The 21,469-nt window shown below is 36.5% G+C and overlaps 1 protein-coding gene across 2 annotated transcripts in view; it reads left to right on the top strand.

The window, feature by feature from the left end:
• Positions 1–21,469, top strand: part of LOC110257826 (uncharacterized) — an 830,584-nt gene that overhangs the window by 150,000 nt on the left and 659,115 nt on the right. For both annotated transcript variants that reach the window (XR_014835820.1, XM_085008757.1), the window contains exon 3: positions 7,245–7,389. Coding sequence is in view for 1 of the 2 variants with exons in the window: in XM_085008757.1 (XP_084864883.1) it covers positions 7,245–7,389 (145 nt within the window). In the remaining variant the exon portion in view is untranslated. The remainder of the gene's footprint in view (positions 1–7,244; positions 7,390–21,469) is intronic.

Below are 21,469 nucleotides of genomic sequence, written 5' to 3'. Positions count from 1 at the left end.
AGAAGCTACCAGGCCTTAAGGGCTAGGCCACGAACTAGCATAGAGTCACTTCCCCATTTTTGTTTTATATTAAAACAGGCAAAGGTCTGCCTAGATTCAAGGGTGGTGGAAATAGATCCCATCTCTGAGTGGGAGAAATGTAAAACAATTTTCATCCACCTTTAATCCACCACAGTTGAAGATATAAAAACTCACTATTAGAATCTTTGTCCTTTTTGATCCTAAGCTGTAGTGTAATTCTCAAAAGACAGATCACAGAAGATTTCTAATTATAGAAATGATTCATATCTTGCCTTAGGAAACAGAATTTGAAGCCAGAGTATTAGGTCTTAAATCCTGGTTCTGCCACATTCTAGCTATGGGCCTTTCAGCAAGTCACATAAACTTTTGATGCCTGAATGTCTTCATTTTGGAGAATGGAATGATAATACTTATAGAGTTGGATGGATTATAGTAGGTAACACATGTAAAGAATTTGGGAATTGTACCTGGAACATGATGAATGTTCTGGGAAGGAAGGGGTTCAGCAAACTAGTCTGCAGTTAATTTCTCTCTTGTTACTGAAGGAGCATTCATGGGAAAGCAACAGGGCAGATGACCTGGCCTAATCTCCCTATAAACATGCTAACAAATGATCTGGTAAATAGCCCAATGGCATTTGCAAGGAAGAAAAGTCATGTCTATGGACTGCTTTTGGCAGGGTGTCTGTGGTTGAGGATTGCTTATGGTAAACACATCGAGGGTCCGTGAATTTATGGGCCATGTCTCTCTCTGTAAAATGTCATGTGGGTTATGTAACCATCTGTCTGTAAATGGAGATGTTTCATAACCTAACATTCTCCCTGCTGAACGAAGTGGCTGCACACCCAACTTGGAGAACTCATTTTTGAACAGTGGTCTCAGTGCATCTCTAATGTGGGAAGAAAGGGCCAAGGAAGTCTGTACTTGATGTCTCTGCCTCACCTCTGCCTCTGAGTGCTTGTATTCTTGAAATGGTTAATAAAGCATGTTCCTACGTAATAGTTTTGACTATTTGGTCTGATTTGGTAATCTCATCCTTTGTATTAACTTATGTTGGATAAATATTAAATAAAACTATTATTAAGATAATATACAATTTTAATTTTTGGCTTTTCCCTATGGAAAAATGAAGGAGGAGGAACTGTCTTTATGCCTTTTCTAATTTTATTTTAATTAAGTTACTAGAAGCCCATAGGACTGTATTTGAGGGCAGAGTATGTTATTCTTTGGTGGGTAGCCATACCGTCCTGGAACATACATTTGTTGTATTATGAATATGCTCGAGTTTGACCTTGAACTGGTTAGCATATTTCAAATTATTCAGAAAGACCAGTTGTGGTATTAAGGGATTCATTTCTGTGATTTTCTCAATCATATTATGGTCTATTATAGCCAAAATTCTGAAGTAAGGCCTTTAATTTAGACTGTGGGTAAGTACAGTTCCCATGTTTTTTATGTTGTTGATAATTCCAAATGGTTTCTAATCTGAATACAAATTTGTTTGCTTTTTGGATTTGTTGTTTGTATTCCTCTTTACATATGTGTATGCCAGAGTTCCCAGATCTTCCATTTGTTAAAGACACGCTGGTTAAATGTAGCCCAAGAAGAAATCTCCAGTTGCTCTAGATACTAGTTTACAGAGTAATTTTATATTCATTTACAAAACAATCATATATGGGAGTCTGGGAACTCACCTAGGTTCACTGTCTCATTTCTCCCCCTTTGAGCTGATGATCTTGAATTACTGATGCTAAGGGTCTCTGCAAAAAATCTATGGAATGTCTCTATCTTTGAGTTTACTTTATATCTGAAAGAAGAGATAGTTATGTAAGGAGGAAGCCTAAATTCCTTTCTTTTGCTAGAAGGGCACCACTGGACAAGTGACTGCAATTTAGCGTGGGTGGAATTGACACAGCGACAATGCTGCAGGGTAGCACTTTGTTGGTGCTTTATTTATCCCGTTATTTATCCCCAGTGAATCTTTGCTTCACTGGGGATAAATAAAGGTAAAAACTAATATTGTCACAAAGAACTTCAAAACAAAAAGTATCTTGGATATATTTCACTGCAGAGACACAGATAATAAAGAATAATAGTAACTTATAAAAGGTATTTTATAGATTTACTTCATTTGACCCACCCAGTGACACCAAGAGATGGGCTGGACAAAAAGTGTTGTTGAGATTTTATTAATGAGAAACCAAAGCTTAGAGAGATTGATACACTCCAGCTCACATGTTAGTGAGTGGCAGAACTGAGGTTTTCTATATCCTTCAACCATGACTATCTCTCAAATAAGAGTACCCACATAAATATGCTGAACAAGTGAGTGAATTCAACTGAACCAACTTTTACCAAACATATATACGAGGCAGCATGCTAGATGTTTTGAGATAAAAGTGATTCAGATGCTCTGTCTATATTGATCTTGTAAGTTTGAAGAGAAAAAAGTGACATTCGGATAACCTCAACCAAAGGCAGAATAGTGAGGTATTATGCAAGGGACTCAATGTACTCAATTATTAAGTAATATAAATTAGAAATCCTATGTATGTAATGATATCCCTTTGGACAGAGACCAAAGTGAAATAATTTGTACTCTATTTGCACAGATGCCAGCTCATGACAGTAAGATGCTCTTATGTCTGAAAATGAGTGGGACTGTGGTTCCCAGTTCATTGGTGCATTTGAACTAATTCTAGTCCAGTTTAATGAGTAGCTTCCCATTGAAATCTGGCATAAATATTTAGAGAAGAAATTGGACTAGTTGTTACTAGATATTGTTATCACTGTATGAAGACTGGGTGCTTGAACTAAGTGTGGCTTTGTAATGCAAGTTTGTCCTTATTATGTAAATCAGGACTCAGAGTTCTCAGCTGTTTTCCCTAAGTACACACAAAGCTTGACTGCAAGGTTCAACAAGCTTTCATAGTCTTATCCAGCTGTCTTGGCAACGTTAATTCTTGTAGAAGCCAATAGAATGTGTTCTGGCTTTGCCTGGATTATTTTTAAAAAGTAGAAAAATAAAACTACACTTATGGATGTTAATTAAGATAATGGAGCAGGGAGCTTGATGTGAAATAGTCTTGGAAGTAACGATATCTTATTGTACTCAAGTTTAGTTTTATAAAGTAGGACCTAATTCATGAATTTTAAACTTGTTTTATTTAATAGAGTGTTGTAGTATATTATCACTACAGTAACAGTGAAAATAGAAACTTGGAGATTGCATTCAGGGCAGGTATGCTGGTATCACCTTGCCACCTTAGTTCTTTGCTTCCATCTTCAAAAGATGGCTGTATCAGTGTTCCAGACAGCTGGCAGAAGGAAAGCTATGTGCTACTACTTGACTTGGTCCCCTTTAAAGTGTTCCTAGAAACTCTACCTAAAGATGTTTGCTTTCATCTCATTGGCTGTCACTATAATAGGCTGAGGATTGTAGTCTTCCTCCTTCCTTTTCCTTTCACTCCATCTCTCCATACTGTACTCTCTTCCTTCGTTCCTGTGTTGCTACAATCTACACAAGATTTGTTGTGAGGTAGGAGAATGAACGGACAGTTTCTGCTGCAGATAAAGACTTTTATGTAATAAATTGAAGCTTCTGTTAAGTATTGGTTCATAAGGAAGCTTACAAATGACAAGAGAAAATGACTTTTCTAGTCTTTATATTGACTCCATTGCAACTGAAGATATGTATGTGCTTATTGTACATCTTAGTGCAGGAATGATCTTGGTGTGAGAATGTTTCATAACTGATTTGTCTTGCATTTTTTTCTTATTATCTTTTTTTATTATTACTCTACTTTAGGGATTTTGTTTCCTGTCTTCTGACCCATGTCTACCAGAAAATGAATGCTTTAGTTTTCCATAGTTCTTGGTTGTTCGCAAAATATATTACCATTTATCATCTAACTTTTCTTTCAACTCCGCTATCCTGAAGCTAGCAGGACAAAAATTATCATCCCAGTTTTACAGCCGAGGAAACTGAGTCTCAGAGTTTCAGTGGTCTGCTCAAGGGCATCCAGGTAATAAGTAGCAGACCTGGGATTTGAAACAAATTATTCCATCTTTAAGACCACCCCTCTTTCCAAGATATCAGGTTATTTCATCTTTGACAGGGTTTCCAGGTGTCTTGTCCCAACTGCTTTCTTTGAGCCTCCTTAGTGGTAACTATTTATTGCTGAATTTCCTCAACTTCGCAATAGTCTGCATTGTTGTATCCTAGACCATTTCATTTTTGTGACTTAAGTGAAGAATGTGGTCAGCTAACCCTCAACATGAATTTTGGAGATAGACTTGGAGAGTTGATATTCCCTTAAGAACCTTGATCCCCCAGCTATTTATGTATTTTGATAGTTCCGAGGAGGTAGGATCAAATAAGAAGGCATGGATCAAAATCATACTTGTGCCAAATGCCTGAAATTAGGCTTGGCCAGGGAAATTGCTGGATGGACTTGTGACCCTTGTCATTTCCCTTGGCATGTTCCATGGAGAAGACCATATTGCAAAGGTTTTCACTAGGTTAGTGGATTATGTTTCTTGGTGAGAAAAACAAAAAAAATATTGGATTGATATCTTACCAAAGGGTAGAAATAAAATCAATCTTCACAAGCCTACTTGGAACTGTCTTCCAGCTCCCCGACTGTTGCTTGTGATTAAAATAATGGCTTTAAATACCATTTCAGAAATCGGGAAAAAACATATGGATTGAACAATGTTTTGCATTTGTGCTAATGCTCCCTTCATTATCAATCAGAAGTTTACTGTCAAAATAGCACGGGAACTTGGAGATGATAAAACACCAACACTAGTCATGGAAAACAAATTTAAAAAATCATCTTCCCCAAACTCATCTTCAGTATATGTATGACATATTTTGCATCCATTTCCTAGAAATTTTTGGAGTATACTTTTATGTTTGCCTAGAACATGAGATGGTGTTTATGTAGGACATTTTCCTCTTCATCATACTTCAAATTGTGTTATCTTCCTTTGAGGCATCAAGTAGAGAATGGCCATAAATATGATTGTCTGTTTTGATGAAATAGTGATCCAGTGTTTCTAATTATGCTAGAGTTAAGCCAGGCATAACATTTGAGTCACATGGCTCTTTTCAGCCTGCCTTGCATGATAAGATAGCAGGAGGATGATAGACTAAAGTTTTGGATTCATGGGATTGCCTTTTGTCAGCAGCAAGTTATGATGATGGTATTTGATAGAATGAAAATAATGCCATTCGATGATGCTTTTTCAGGCATATGAATGAAAATAATATAGTGATAAGACATTCTGTTAAGATCACATATTCACATTTGAATCCAAATTAGCTCTTTGGAATTAAGCAACTTTCAAGAGTGCAGAAATGCATGATTTCAGAGGCTTCCCATTCACATCCTGGATTATGTGAGTGCTGTGCCCTAGATTTGTGTAGTGCAAAACTTATACAACAATATGAACTGAGCCTGTATACTTAATATTATAGAAGTCCTGTGAGATGCTCAATAACTTTTGCGAATTACACGTTGCTCTAGTTGCAGTGATTAGCTATGCTTTCTCTTAAGAGATGTTGCACCAAAAATTAGAGTACAGAATTATGATTTTATTTTTTATTTTCCTTAAATTTTTTACAAAGAATTGAAAAAAAAGGAGATATGTACTATGTTGCAGTCTTCTAAATTTTTTCTAATGTCACTGCAGACAAGAATTTAAAATAGAATAAAGAGATTAAAAAAAGAACTAAAAATGCAAGACATTTAAATATTAGCTGCTGCACTGGAAAGTACTCAACACCATATTCACTTGTCTCTCTTTGAATTAATGAGTATTGAGAAAGTTATGCATGTGGGCAAAAGGAGTTGTATAAAACACAGAAGCCACCAGATATTTTCTATGGATTCTCTTCAATGTGTTCGTATATATATATTCTCCATCAGAAATAGTTCAGTGATCTCATTCAAGATAAAAATATATTCACTTCCATAACTCCCCAGTACCTAGCACAATGCCTACTCAATGCCTAGCACAATGCCTACTCAATAAATTATTGTTCATATTTTTATTTAAGCATTATCACTTACCAGATTTATTCCACATACTAGATTTCTCTAGGCCATTGTCACATTGCCAAGAATTTGTCAAGCTGAATAGTGCATTATCCCTCTCTCTCATTATTTTTTTTTTCTGGCACCTTAATACGTTGCTGATATTGGGTGTTTTAGCATAGCTTGATTATGTGATTTCTTGAAAAAAACCCTATAAATCCATTTGGAAATAGTTTTTTCTTTTCTATATGGCTCCACCTGCAGCATATGGAAGTACCCAGGCTAGGGGTCGAATTAGAGCTGCCACTGCTGGCCTATGCCACAGCAGTGCAGGATCTGAGCTGCAGCTTGCAGCAGTGCTGTATCCTTAACCTACTGAGCGAGGTCAGGCATCGCATCCGCATCCTCCCAGAAACAATGTTGGGTCCTTAACATGCTGAGCCACAGTGGGAACTCCCTCCATGTAGAAATTTTGTTTGCAAAAACATTCTTTCAGTTTTCCATTAATCACTTAGTGAATAAGTTATACAAAATCTGAATTAATGATTTTAATCCATAATGTTCATATACTATTAAATGATTTAGAAATGAGGACGTTAGAGTTCCTGTTGTGGCAGAGTGGAAACGAATCCAACTAGTAACCATGAGGTTTTGGGTTTGATCCCTGGCCTCACTCAGTGGGTTAAGGATCAGGTGTTGCCATGAGCTGTGGTGTGGGTCACAGACATGGCTTAGATCCAGTGTTGCTATGGCTGTGCGTAGGTCAGCAGCTGTAGCTTCTATTTGATCCCTAGCTTGGGAACCTCTGTATGCTGTGGGTTCGGCCCTAAAAACCAAAAAGAAAAAAAAGGAAAAATAAATGAGGACATTGACTATTATTTTTATCTCTTAATGATTCCATCAAAATGTTTTTCTTAATGCATGAACAACCCCTTTGTTCTTTAGATTGCATGCCGTAGAATTAGGAATTCATTTTATTTGTTTGTTCTGTAAATACAACCAAGAACAAAATAAGAATTGAACATGAAGCCACCTCTGCAGTTTTTGAATCCAAGGCAGGAGGGGAAGGTCGAGTAGAAGAAACATGCTGGTCATGGTTTTGGTAGATTCCAAGAAGCCTGCAACTTATCCTAATAGGTTAACTTTCCTCTCATCCCAAGCTCTTTCCCATTGTCTTGCTAGAGTGAGATGATTGCTCATTGCTGTTTGCTTTACACTGTGAGGATCCCTGCTGAGATCACTACAGATGGAGAAGGATGGCCTTTATCAAAGCAAATCAGAGAAACTCCCTTGGGGAAGCCAAGGTGTCATTTCCTGGAACCAAATGGTCAGTACTCCTTTTATTTAGTCTTTCCCAGCAGGCTGCTCTGCAGGTCCCCTGGCAAATGCACTTTTCCTCTTTAGATCCAGTCTAAATGTACTCAAAAGTGACAATCTGAAAATGGCATGCCACGCATAATTGTCTGTGTCAGCTGCCAATCGATTTTGTGGGTGACCAGTCAGCTTCTTTGATTAGGGTACAGAGTAAATGCAACTGAGGTTACTGGGCTATTGGTTGATTTCTCCTTTGTGGTTACATATTGGTTTACCATCAGGCCCGAGTTGTCAGACCCAAGGACAAGTGCCGCTAGAACATACACTACAGTATTGCAGGAAAACACAGTATCTAAAGTGTACTGACAAGGGGGCAGAGCTCTGTAATAAAGAATCCAGAAAGAGAGCAAGCAGGGTACAAATTTCCAGCAAGATGGCTGAATTTTATGCCAGAAATTGCGAAAGTCAGTGGGGGTAGGACTTAGGAGGACAGCCTCTTGGAGGTCCTGGGATATTATAATGATCATCCAAACAAGGATGAAGGCAAATGCTTAGTTAATGGACATGGCATATTCATTTGGGGATGGAGACAAGGTGAATCAAAGGGCTCCAAACTTGATTCCAAGATCACAGATGGACATGTCTGCTATAATGCTTTTTTTTCAACCTAGGACTTGGGAAATGTCTTAGCCCTCATAAGAATCATTGGCCCTTAGCTGAAGGTGGAGGGGGGATGCAACTATTGGGAATCATGCTGGATCTCAGTGGTCCTCGCCATTGGAACTGCAAATAGATGTCCTCAGCCATAGGGAAATGGATGAACATGTGTGTAGCGCAGAGATCCTCAAATATGATCATGCAACAGATCATCTGGAGGTCTTGTTAAAACACAAAATTCTGGTCCCCATCCCTAGAGCTTCTGGTTCAGTAGTTCTAGTGCCAGAGAATCTGCATTTTAATGGGTATCCAGGTGATGCTGATGTCCATGTTCTAGGGACCATGCTTTGACAATCATGGGAATAGATTACCGCTATTTTATCTTTGAAAGAACAATAGAATAATCTTTTCTGGCTTCTGGTTCATGACGTCAGATTGGGCCCTATGGTTCTCTTTCCTCCTCCTTGAGAAGGCATTAAAATGATATTTTTTAAAAGCCCCCAAAACAGAGGAGATCCTCAAATTTCTAGAAGAAAAAAATGTATACTGTCCGACAAAGAGGATTTATATTTGTTAATGGATAAAACAAAATGGGAAATATCAGGGTAGGAAATAAAGAAGTGGTTTCCATCATTTTCTCACATGTCTTGGGAGAGCTCTGGGTGTAAAGTTGCAGCAACAATGGACAGTGCAATGGTAATTTAAAACGGGGCAGGAGTGTGCAGGAGGTGATTACATGAAACATTATGTACAGAATGGTTGGCTGCTCACAATCCAAAACCCTACCCACAGAATGCTCAGTAGGGAGAGAGTAGTTCACCCAGCTTTTCAGCTTCAGACAAAAGTGGAAACAAACCAAACAAAAACAAATGAACAAACCACAAAGACATGAAGACCTTTTACTTATGGAAAATGAATAAATTGCCTGGAAAGAAATAGGACTACTGTGGTAGACACTAGTATCCTCATTGTTGAAATTGGAAGTTTCTAAAATGAAGTCTACCAGTTAATAAGCCCCAAGTATGTATAAAGAATTGTGTATCCAAGGAGAAATCTAGCAAGATAAGGTCTACATGTAGACCAGCAGCTGATTTTAATTATGAAAATTAGCCAAATATTACCAGGCACTGTAACAAATACAGCAACAGATATGAGATAAAAGGCCAGTTAATCTTAGAAGAAAGCAATAGTTTTGGAAACAGAACAACACAGCAAAATACCTAGTTGTTATCTTCAGAGTGCTAGGAAAATACTGAGTATAACACAAGAGCAGAAAAATATGGAAAAGAAAAAATTAAAGAGTGAGCTCTTGGGAATTGAACGTGTGATTGCCAAAATATAATTTTAAATAGAAGTTATAGAACATGAAGTCGAGGAGAACTCTGAGAATAGAGAGAAAATTTGTAGAAAATGTGAGAGAAAAGATAAATAACACAAAGGATGCATCTGGGAGGACTAATATCTTCCTAATAGGAATTGTAGAAAGATAATGGAAAACAAAAAGAAAGAAAAATCAAAGACCTTTTAGAAGTACATTTCCTAAAGCTGAAAAAAGAAATGTTTATTATACTGAAGGAATCCAATGAATTATCAAGTAAAGGAATAGAAAAAGATAAAGATAGACATGTTATAAAATGACAGGACATAGCTGATAAAACATAGTAGAAGCTTTGGAGGGAGGAGTGGGAGTTTACCTTCAAAACAAAAATAGAATCAGATTTTCATCAGATTTCTCTTTAGCAGTCGAGAAGATAAGAGACATTGGATGGAAGAATCAGAGAAAACCGCTTAAAACCTAGAATGGTATATGTTACCAAGATGAATAAAATTAATAACTACCCCAAATGGGAAGGAGGATAGAGTAAAATAAATTTTATATAGGTTTAGGAGGATAAAAAATGAAAATTAAATCTGTTACAAGTAGTTTGCTTCTCGATGGTGGGGTTTATGAGTGTGTGGCAGAAGGTAGGAGGGATTGTTGTTTTTCATAATAAATCCTTCAGATGATTTTTTACCAAGCATACATACTGTTTTTCTAAATCAAAAAGGAATAAACAAAATCCCAGACTCTTTGCCACTGAAAAAGGCACTGCAGCTTTAAGATAACATGCATGATGAACACACAATTTTTATTATGAATCTTCCATCGAGGAAATATTGACTGAAATAGCTGCCTGTTTCAGAAAAATACACTGTACTACAGTGCAAAACTTTGTTTATATCATCAACAATAGCCTTTCCCCAGTTCTTTTTAGCCTATCTGCTTAGCAATATAGGAAACCCAGAGTCAGATTAAGATTGTTTTCTTCCTATAATAAGTGGGCAGAAGGCTTAGTATAACTTTGAGCACTCATAAAGTATACAAATACAGATGAAAAATATTCTAATAGTACCAGTACTTAATTTATTGATTTTTGGTTTCCTTTTATGATTTTTATGCCTAAATAAGGGAATTCTTAACCATAGGATCAAATGGTATATATCCTGAAATAGGGAGTATATTGGTCAGTAACTAGTGTGGCTTCAGAACAAGTAGGTACTCACAAATCTAATTTCATTCTGTGACAGAGAGAGGGCTTGGTAAATGAAAGGGAGGCAAAAGAGTAATTTCAGTTGGTTGAAGGAAAGCTTATAGAAATGCAGGTGAAACAGTGTATGCCAGATGACTATGAACTGGAACTCGTTGTCTGAAGAATGTAATTCAGATCAGGTCTTAGTAATGCACCACTATCCCCTAGAAGGATTGTTAAGTAATATCCTTTAATTGTAAGTTTGAGGATAAGTTGTTTAATATCCTTATCTATGACTTGTGATGGAATAGAAGATGTTTCTTAAAAGGGAAATGATAAATGAGCTGAATGGAAGGTCAGAGTGAACAGACAACTTTGACAAAGTCTCTAGGTAATGTCTATATATTGGCCAGTTCTGTCCTGACTAGTTCTGACCAGTTTGACTCCATTGGATTATTTACATATTAAATGGATGAGTGTAATAAGGGTTCAGTTACACATATGGACCCAAATACTAGAATTTAAAGTTAAACTGATTCAGGAGTTCCTTTTGCGGCTCAACATCTTAACCAGACCAGTATCCATGAGGATGTGGGTTTGATCCCTGGCCTCACTCAATGGGTTAAGGAACTGGCATTGCTGCAAACTGCAGCATAGGTCACCAATGCAGCTCAGATCCTGTGTTGTCATGGCTGTGGTGAAGGCTAGTAGCTGCTGCTCCTATTCGACCCCTAGGCTGGGAACCTCTGTATGCCACAGATGAGACCCTGAAAAGAAAAGGAAAAAAATAAAGTGAAGCTGATACAATGAAGTTAGAGGAAAGGATGACCAGGGAAGGAATAAATTTGTCCCAGAAAGAGAGAGCATGCAGGGAAATTCCCTCTAGAAACAAGGAAATCTGGAAATAATATCTGGGTTGTAATAAGTAACAAACTGACCACAATATTGGGAGATACTCTTTGATTAAAGTGTATTTGGTTGAGTGCTATGCAGTTCTTTATTTAAACAGCATATATGATGAGGAGAACCTTGATAGGGTTCATATTAAAGCAAAGTTAAGACCTATGAGGAGAGGGTGAAGAAAGTGCAGTTTTTCAGAGGAAAGGCAACAGCACCTGACGATTTATTACTGGTCTTTAAGAATATAACAGAATCTTCATAGAACATGGGCTTTGTTTTCTACTGAGGGAGAAACAGCAAGAAATACTCATTTAAGATCTTGGAAGGAATTCTCCGCTATTATTGCTAGCAGAAGGGACAGCATTTGAGTGTCTTGTGATGTTTAAACAATGTGGTAGACATCACACTCAACAATAACCCAATTAATTCAGTACTGCCTGAGAAAAGGTAACTTTCAGTTTTTGACTGTTGTATTAGAGAATAAAAAATGTATATAGAGAGATTGATTATAGGGAAGGAATTGGATTACAGGATTATGAAATGTGACAAGTCCCAAGATGTGCAGTTGGCAAGAAAAGTTGATATAGTTCAGTCTGAAAGCTGACAGAGTTGAGACCAAGAAAGAGCTGTTTCAGTTCTAGTGCAAAGGTGGGAAAAAATCAGTGTTCTGCCTCTGAGCAGTCAGGAAGGAGGAGTTTTCTCTTATGCAGGCAGCCTTTTTGTTCTATTCAGATTTTTAGTTGATTGGATGGGGCCCACCCACATTAGTGATATTTCCTGATTACTCAGATGCAAAATTAAGACAGGGAAAGTATTGAGAATGGCAACTGGTATTTCTATTAGGAAATACTGGAAATAATTGAATTAACATGCATAAAAATAATGGTCTCTAAAAATATTTTATGAAATGTAAAGCTTCAGACAAATGTTAGTGAATATAACAATGTTAGGAAACTAGATCCAATTACCCTCTGGCTCAGCCTAAGGATTTTGAAGTGAGATTAATTTAAAGAGAAAGTCAATAAAAACATAAAAAATGAACAGAGTGATAGAGAATAATATAAAAATCAATCATAACATTAAATGTGAACAAGAAAGGTCAACAGCTATATTAAGATATTGAATCAAAAAAAGCATATACAACTAATATGCATTTATAGACAAATAATTGGATCATCTGAGGTCCATTTTATTAATGCAGAATATGAGACGAGTTGTTATTTGCAGAGAAGGTGAATTTTAGAACTAAATTGATTACCATGGTCAAAGATAAATTAAGCAACCCAATCCCAATTACTCAATTCATGTATAGCAACTATGGTACCACAAGCATCTAAAGAACAAAACAAAGTAAAAAACTAGGCTCCTATAGGGCCACAGTCCTGATTGTCATCAGAGTTCTATCCTGCTTACATTTCACTTTCCTTTTTGACTTTTGTATTTTTTCCAACCATTGTTCTCCGTGTGGTATTTCTGCTTCTTTCTAATTCTGGACCCCAGAAACCCTTACCCACAATTGGTTTCTGTTTATTACCAAAATAGGACAAACTTAGAAAAAGACTCAAACTAGAAATTATGATATTCAACAATGCAAAAAAGAAAAAGAATAAAACTTACTGAATAGAAAATGTACTTTTTAAAGTCTATATAACTTTTCTTACAGAAAATAATTACATGTGTGGACACAAAGATGAGATAATCGACAACATTTTTAGATAAAGTAAAAATTTCAGGAGTTCCCTGTGGCACACACAGCAGGTTAAGGATCCGGCATTGTCACTGCAGTGGCTCAGGTTGCTACTGTGGCATGGGTTCAGTCCCTGGCCTGGCAACTTCCACATTCCATGAGTTTGGCCACAAAAAAAAGAAAAAAAAAAAAAAAAGAAAAGTAGAGCACCCACGTAGAAATATATTATTCTCTAAATAAAACTGGATCGTGAAGGAAATCTAGTACAATACTAGCAATTGAAAGATGAAAAATGTAGGGAGATCCTGTCATGGCTCAGCAGTTAATGAACCTGACTAGTATCCATGAACACACGGGTTCAATCCCTGGCCTCACTTAGTGGGTTAAGGATCCAGTGTTGTGGTGAGCTGTGGTGTAGGTCATAGGCACAGCTTGGATGCTGCATCACTGTGGCTCTGGCATAGTCAGGAGGCTGCAGCTCCAATTCAACCCCTAGCCTGGGAATTTCATATGATGCAGGTGTGGCCCCAAAAAGACAAAAAAAAGAAAAGAAAATGTAACATGGAAATTAATGTGTTTCAGCCAAAACAGTAATAAGTACAGTTAAATTGCTTTCTCTTTCAATATGCATATTAAAACTCCCTCCCAAGTTTAGACTAAAACATAAAAATAAAAAATGAATAAAAATGGAAAAATTACACTTACGTAAATAAAAGACAAAACTATGAAAGGATTACCAGTAGATACTTTAAGATCAAAATTGACAAAATGTATTTACATCATTGGCTGAATTAATTAATAAAACCACAAATGTAAAAATAGTGTAATACTAGTATAATACTATAGAAAATATTTGAAGAATTTGTCAAAGGTTTACCACTAAAACAACCACCAGAGCTATATAGTTTGCATACAAGTTATACCAAATCATTAAGGAATAATCTTGTTTTATACAAAATATTTCAACATAATAAAATAAAAACAATGATAGTACCTGAGATATGAAGAAAAACAAAGAGCAGAAATTTGGGAAGTGGGAAATGATGAATTCAGTTTGTAATATTCTGAGCTTGAAAAGATGAATGGACCTTGTGTTTGGCTCTATCTAGTGAGGTACTGGCTATTCATTCAACTATATTTGAATGCCTCAGGCACTAAGTACAAAATGGTCTGCACCCTCAAGGTTATTATGTAAATAAAGGAGACAAAGAATTGACAGATAAAAACAATGTACTGCTAAAAATGCTAAAAATACAGGTCTGCAGCTTATTGTAGTGAGTAGTGAGGGAACCTTGCCAGGTGATATTCGGGCTAATTGATCTGGCTTTAGAAATTATCTTAACATCTCTTAAACATGAGTCTAATATATGTACATAAAGAAGCTGTGGTAGAGAGTCTGATCTAAATGCCCAAAAATAATCCATTGAGGAGAACAGAGGACAGAACAGCCTATCTGTCCTGCTTTTTATACATCTTTGCCTGTTGGCCAAAGGATGTGGGATGGGGTCTAACCTTGGAGAGGAATTAATATCCCAGCTAAGAAGATTGTAAAAAGTTTCTCTTGTCTTTGGATTCTTCCAAAATAGACCCTTAAACAAGACTACATGTGCAAATAGTTTATTTGGGAGGTGATCTTAAGAAGTATGATGAAACCTGAGGAAATGAGGGGAAGGAAGATACTCAATAAAACGGAAAGCCTGTGTTCAGCTGGGCTCAGACTCTGGTGTGACTGCAAGCTCTGAGATGAGAGGGAACATGCTTCAGAATTGATGGTCCTACTGAGGGGTGAGAAAGCTTGGGTATTTATCCAACAACCTCATCCCTCATTGGTTGAGGTATATGTTGTAATGCTCCACTTTTGGGGCTGCCCCAGGGGCAGGCACAGCCTACCCCTACAGCCAGAGAATGCCTCCAGGCAGAGACACAGGCAGCAGTTTGTGTAAGAACTCACTGTAGAAGATCCCCAAGGTAGGCTCTGGGCCTATGTGTTGGGCACTGGCAACTTCTGGCAAGGTCTGTAAAAAGTCCTGGTTAATGCTCCTGTTTCATTAAGGAAGAGATTCCAGAGACACAAATCATGCCAGAATCTTTGTTATATGAATGGTAGAGACATTGATGGTGGTAGGATTGAGTTTCAAAGAAAGGTGCAGTTTATTGAGTTGGTGAGCCCCAAGCATTCATCTTAGGCACACCTCACACTGGACTCATGTCACAAAGACACATTTCATACTCCAGCTTTCAAGGGCCTGAGTCTTCTGACTCAGTAGAGTAACTGGATGAAGGTCAGAAACAGAATGAATCTGCCTTTGTATTTTTAGTGCCAAATCAGTGCCTGACATATATCCAGACAATAGGTTTCTGTCGAATTGATTACCATCATCTTTGTTAGGAACCAGATGGGGTTGGGAAAACCCAGAGTGACAAGTTTTTACTTAAGACTACATAAAGGGCTAAATTATCAATCAGATTCATGCAAGATAGAAATCTTAACAAGAACTATGAATTGCCAATGAGTAGTAAGGATACGTGTAAAGAGCCTTGGCAAATACCAAATTAATATCTGGGATGCCCACATCCACAAGCTTCCACTTCCTAATTCTGTTTCCATGTCAGAATATTTGTGGTGGGAATAATGAGGAATAACCATGAGTGATAAAAGCCTAGGAAATCCACTTAGTTTGGGGTTCTTTCATTTTTATTTATTTATTTATTTTTTTCTTTTTTTTTTTTTTCTTTTTTTAGGGCTGCACCTGTGCAACACGGAGGTTCCCAGGCTAGGGGTCTAATTGGAACTGCAGCCGCCAGCCTACGCCAGAGCCACAGCAACGCGGGATCCGAGCTGCGTCTGCAATCTACACCACTGCTCATGGCAATGCCAGATCCTTAACCCACTGAGCAAGGCCAGGGATCAAACCCACAACATCATGGTTCCTAGTCAGATTTGTTAACCACTGAGCCATGATGGGAACTCCGGGTTCTTTCATTTTTAGACCTTGCTAGCCATGTAGCCAAGATGGCTAGGTAACTGACATCCATTCTCCAGTTAGCTTTTTTATCCATAAACTGCAGGGTTTACAATAACCAATCCAAACAGTTCATGTATACCCTGGGAAAAAGACTCTTTAGATAAGTACTGGAAGAGTTTAGTTTACTAGTCATTTGCATCACTGTATTTGTAAAGTGGTCTTATAGAGATCAAAATGGATTTAGGTGTCCATCAAAGGGGAAGAGGTCAAATTACAGACCCATTGTTAACCCTTCCGTTCCCTAATAATGGATCCAGAATTCTTTAGTACAATTTTAACAGAGTACGTCATAGAATTATTTGAGGCTTAGAATCATTTTCCATTTGAATTTAGTAGTTACCATTCTAGTGAAAATTAAGCTTGATGAGAGCAAGGACTTGATCTGCTTTGTTCACAGTGTATCTCTACCAGTGCTGATAACAGATCTTAACCATTGTTTGTTGAAAAAAATACGAATGAACCCAGGCATTCTTGATGGTTTATCTTTATAGTTTATGATGCACTGGAAGGTAAAAAAAAAACCCACATTATTTCAGTAGATTCCAAGAAGTCATGTAAGAAAATACCTATTATTAATTTAGACTAAAAGTTATCAACAGATTTTATTTAAAACTAAAGAATAACACAGAAAACAAACAATGGAGTTGGTGCTTTAAAAAGAAAATTGAGATTGCTCCTTGAAACAACCCTCATTAGATATAATATTAGAAATGCAGCCTGTAACAGTTCTATGTAAACATAAGAAAAATTAAAGGTACGTCTATAAAAGGAATAAAGGTACATCTAGAAAAGGGTTAAAAACATTTTCCTTATTTTTTGAAAGGGGCCAACTGTCTACTAAGACTGTATTAGGGTATTAACCAAAGAAATAATGAGGGAGTAAGCTGGTGTAGGAAAGTTTCAGGCTTTAATGTGAATTCATATATATTTATTCCACACTATTATATTAACGAAAGACAGCCTAAAGATGCAGTGAGTACAGAATCTATTCACAATAACTTTGAAATAACTTAGTATTAATATCATTCAGGGCACATGGAATTTATTACAGAATATAATAAAACTATAGAATTAAGAAAAAGGTACAAATGTGATACATCTTAACTAGAATGAAGATAGCAATTTTTCTAAGCTATTTCATAGACAATATAATCTAATACCTTTGTAGGACAACTAATGCAACTTGAAGGAAATAGTAGGGATTTTCGTCCGGAAAGATACATCACTAATAGGAAAAACAAACTTTTAAAAATATACTGATGGTAAGTAGTCCCCATCAGATTTAACAAATTTGTTCAAACCTCAAAATGTATTCTAAGTAGACAGATACGAGAACCGACTGGTACTGAGGTAGCTGTAAAACCATTCAATGACAGAGTGTTACAGAGCTTCCTGGAGAAGACTCAAATTACTCTGTTTTATCAGGGTGGGGTAATGGAAAGATTATGACAGGACAAAAACCATGATTCTTGTCATGGCTCTGCCATGCATTGATGGAGTAACTTTGGGCATTTTATTTCATATTTCTGAATTATTTAAGTTTTTCATTTGTGCAATGAGGTGTCTCTGCCTTATCCATCACAAAAAGCTATTAATAATGTACGAGATTGTGACAGGTGTAATAAACCATATGTAAACCATATAATTTATATACCTCTATAACTTGTAGGAAATATATATAGGAAAAGCCAGAAACAGCTGAATTATGGGAAAAGGAACACAAATTTAACATATCTGATTGGGAATAGTGGAAAGCAGTATGGGGACTGATTACTGTAAACACAAGCCAAATCTCAAAATCTACACGACAGTATTTTTGATTTGGAATGAAGCATTAATATAAAATAACATATATAAAGGTAGAAAATGCCACATCATATTTTATGTTAATTGTAAATTAGATGCATTTCTGATGATTCAAGAAATGGAGATTTTCGTTAAAGAAAGACTTAAATGCCTAAAACTAAATAGCATTCACTCTTCAGAATGTAATACAGCAAGATATCTGCTAAATTCTCTTAATACTCTAATGTATATAAACATTCATAAAATCGTCCCCTGCTAATAAATGGTTATGAAAAGCCAATTTGCATATGAGGAAATCATCCCATGAGGGGGATGCTCAGCTTTAGTAGTAGTTTGGATGCAAATTAAACATTTCAGGAACATCATACACATTAAATTTAAACTATCTAAAGAAAAATGTTGATATAACCAGTATTAGTGGAGCATTGAAAAATTCTGCATTTAAATGATACTAAGATGTACATTTCTTAACATTTTAATTTCCTGGGATCAGGGTGTTTCTTCTGATAAATGGCATTGTAACACTGAGTCACCACTGAATTAAATTGGCAGTTTTTTATTTTTATTTATTTATTTATTTTTTACTTTTGAAGTGGTATAGAAAACAATTGTGTGCCCTAAAACTGATGGTGTCTTAGATTTGATTAAATACAGTGGGCATTGGTACCTGCACTTTACATTGATTTTTACCTTGTGGGGAACAGCCTGGCAATCAATCACAAGAATTGTGACACTTTGACTTGGTATATATACTTTGGGGAACAGACACAGGTGAAAAAACTTGAATTAAAAAGGAATTAAATTATGTACTAGTTTGATAAAAACACCTGCTAGTTTGGAATGACAAAATCTGTGCATTAATACAAAGAATAATGCACAAACATTAAAATGACAAACATATGGATAATGTTGATCCATGGAAATATGTTTACTAATCATTCAAACTAAAATAAATCAAAAATTATATAAGCATCACTTAAACCTAGGAAAAGGAATTTATATAATGAGAAGTAGCTGAAATTTCAGAAATGAAATTAATGTTCATAAGACCTTTTTTCTTTTAAGTCAATTGAGTTCATAAAAATGCATTTTTACCAGATAGCTCTAGGGAAGCAAGGCTATTTCTTTTAATATATCCATGAAGCTATTTAAATTTTTTTCTTAATCTGGAAAGAGACAGTACTTAAATTTTTCTATATTTCTCTAGAGGCCAACTATTCAGTTTAGAAACTCTAATACAGAAACAAATCTCAAAACTTTAAACATGTTGCAAAATGCTACATTCCAATGATAAAACTAAAGTCTATATTTTCCTTTGCTTAAGATTTGGGAGAAATCTGAAAATTGCTTTGATTAAATAAAGTTGAGCATTTTTTTTTTTAATTTTCAATGTAGCTAGGGCTAAAAAACCTGTTTAAAATGTGTCTAAACTCTGTTTTTGATGTGAGGCAAATGGCCGAATTTACCATTTTTGATGGTTTTGGTACCATAATAACTATTTTAAAGCCCTGATGGATTCTCCAGAATCATCCCTGGCGATCATTTTCATGTCTGAAATACCATGTGTCAAAAATAATTTGTCTGGGGCAACTCACAAGTTCTCATAACAAACACAATGATTACTAAAATAGTATAATTTCTTTAGAAGCCTATTTATTGAACCGGGCCTATTATCTACAAATAGTTCATAATAAGATGAATTATTTACCCATATTAGGTACATAGTTCTCAGAAGTTAGATTTTAAAGTAACAGTGTGGTTAGGATGCAAGAACCCTAATGGATGACATTATGTTTTAGTCAGCAGGGCTCATTTGCTTTCTAAGACATATGTATTTGGACTCCTCAGAGGGAGAACCTGGGGTACTTAGTACAGGTTAAAAGACATGTTAAGTTTGGCTAGCTAATGGAATAGGTCCTTTTTGAATTTAAGAATGTGCTAACAGCCTAGCCATTTTAGAGTCAGTGTTAGATCACAATAAAGGGCATTTTTGTGTTTACTTGGTGCCTTGTGCTGCTCAGATTAGAGGGGGCAGGGAATGAATTGGGAGCTGCTGGTATTTGTCATCCATTCTTCCGTCCATCCCTTTCAATAGCATTTACTGGGCCTGTGCTCTTTCTAGGCACTGAGCTAAATTCTGGGCACAAATATAAATATGAACAAGTGATGGTCCCTGCCACTGAGGAGCTCACTGTCAAGTGGGAGGGGGAAAAAGATGATGTCGATGTAGTTCACAGGGAAGTGTAAGGGAGGCAAGAAGCAAGTATAAAGGATACATAAAGGAGGGAGCAAAGATGGACTGCCTCTAACAGCATCCCCTTGCACAAACCCAGAACACTATTTTCTTTCTTTTTTGTTCGTACCCATGGTGTATGGAAGTTCCTGGGCCAGGTATCAAACCTGTGCCACAGCAGTGACAGTGCTGGATCCTTAACCCACTGTACCACAAGGGAATTCCAGAACAACACTATTTCTATAGAGATCTACTTTCCTGATTCTTCCACCAATTTGCTATCATGGAAGTTTATTGTCCTCGAAATAATTGTCCTTGCTTTGCTTTGTCTATATGTGTAGTTCAAATTCAGGGCTGGATTATATCTTCTCTTGAAACTCCCTCTATGCCTGAAGCTCATTCTAAATACTGTTTGGGTGTTCTGGTGAGATAGGGTAGGAACTTTCCTAGATTTGTGTTGGCATTTCCTACATTGAATACTTACCTGACGAATAATATTTATTGATTACTTAAGCCATATTGGGCCCAGATGTCCATTTCTACCAGAATTGAGGAACTTTCCATATTGTATGGATTGTATTTGGATCATGAATACAATTAGTATACTTTCTCTTTCAAGAACATAGAAATAGTATTTGACAGAGTCTGTCATTTAGTTGGGATATCAGAATTAGGTCTGCTTTATAAAATTTAGTTTTGCCTAGGGTTCATTCCCAAGAATTTTGTAGCTCTCATCTTTTCTTAGTAAATTGATTCAACAGCTGGAGGCAATGGTTTGCATGTCATTTCTGATGAAATATTTTCCAGTTCCTAATTGCTTAATGAATATTTTGTAGAGTGAGTGAGTGAAAGTTTTATACCATGTGAAAGGAAGTAATGAAAAGATTGTGAAGTGTGTGTGTGTGTGTTCCAGTAAAGCTGTTATCTTAGTTGTACACATTATTTTCTCCTGGGAGCATGGACCTGATGGAGTGTCTGATGTGGAAAAAGACAGATGACCCACACTAAGTCTGTTTCCTTGGTACAGAATCCCACTTACTCCTTGTGCAGGCATCACCTAACAATGTGAATCTCAGGCAGTTTGAAACTTGGGAAGATTGTGACTCTGACAACTCTGTAATGAGAGATGCTTCTGCCTTTGATCTCCTGCAAATAACGATGACAGCTGTAGTGTATTAGTTAAGGTAATGCCAGCTGCTGAAAGAGAAACCTCCAACTCTCAGTCTCTCAACACAATAAAAATCTATTTCTCATTCACAGTGCTGCTTATTAGT

The sequence above is a fragment of the Sus scrofa genome, chromosome X (genome assembly GCF_054392235.1).
Source record: "Sus scrofa isolate SSC_HxYL_T2T_F1_AM1 chromosome X, Sscrofa_HxYL_maternal_Yorkshire_Landrace_v2.0, whole genome shotgun sequence".
Lineage (NCBI taxonomy): Eukaryota > Metazoa > Chordata > Mammalia > Artiodactyla > Suidae > Sus > Sus scrofa.
The sequence above is the reverse complement of the archived record's forward strand: the minus strand, read 5'-3'. Positions and strand labels throughout refer to the sequence as shown.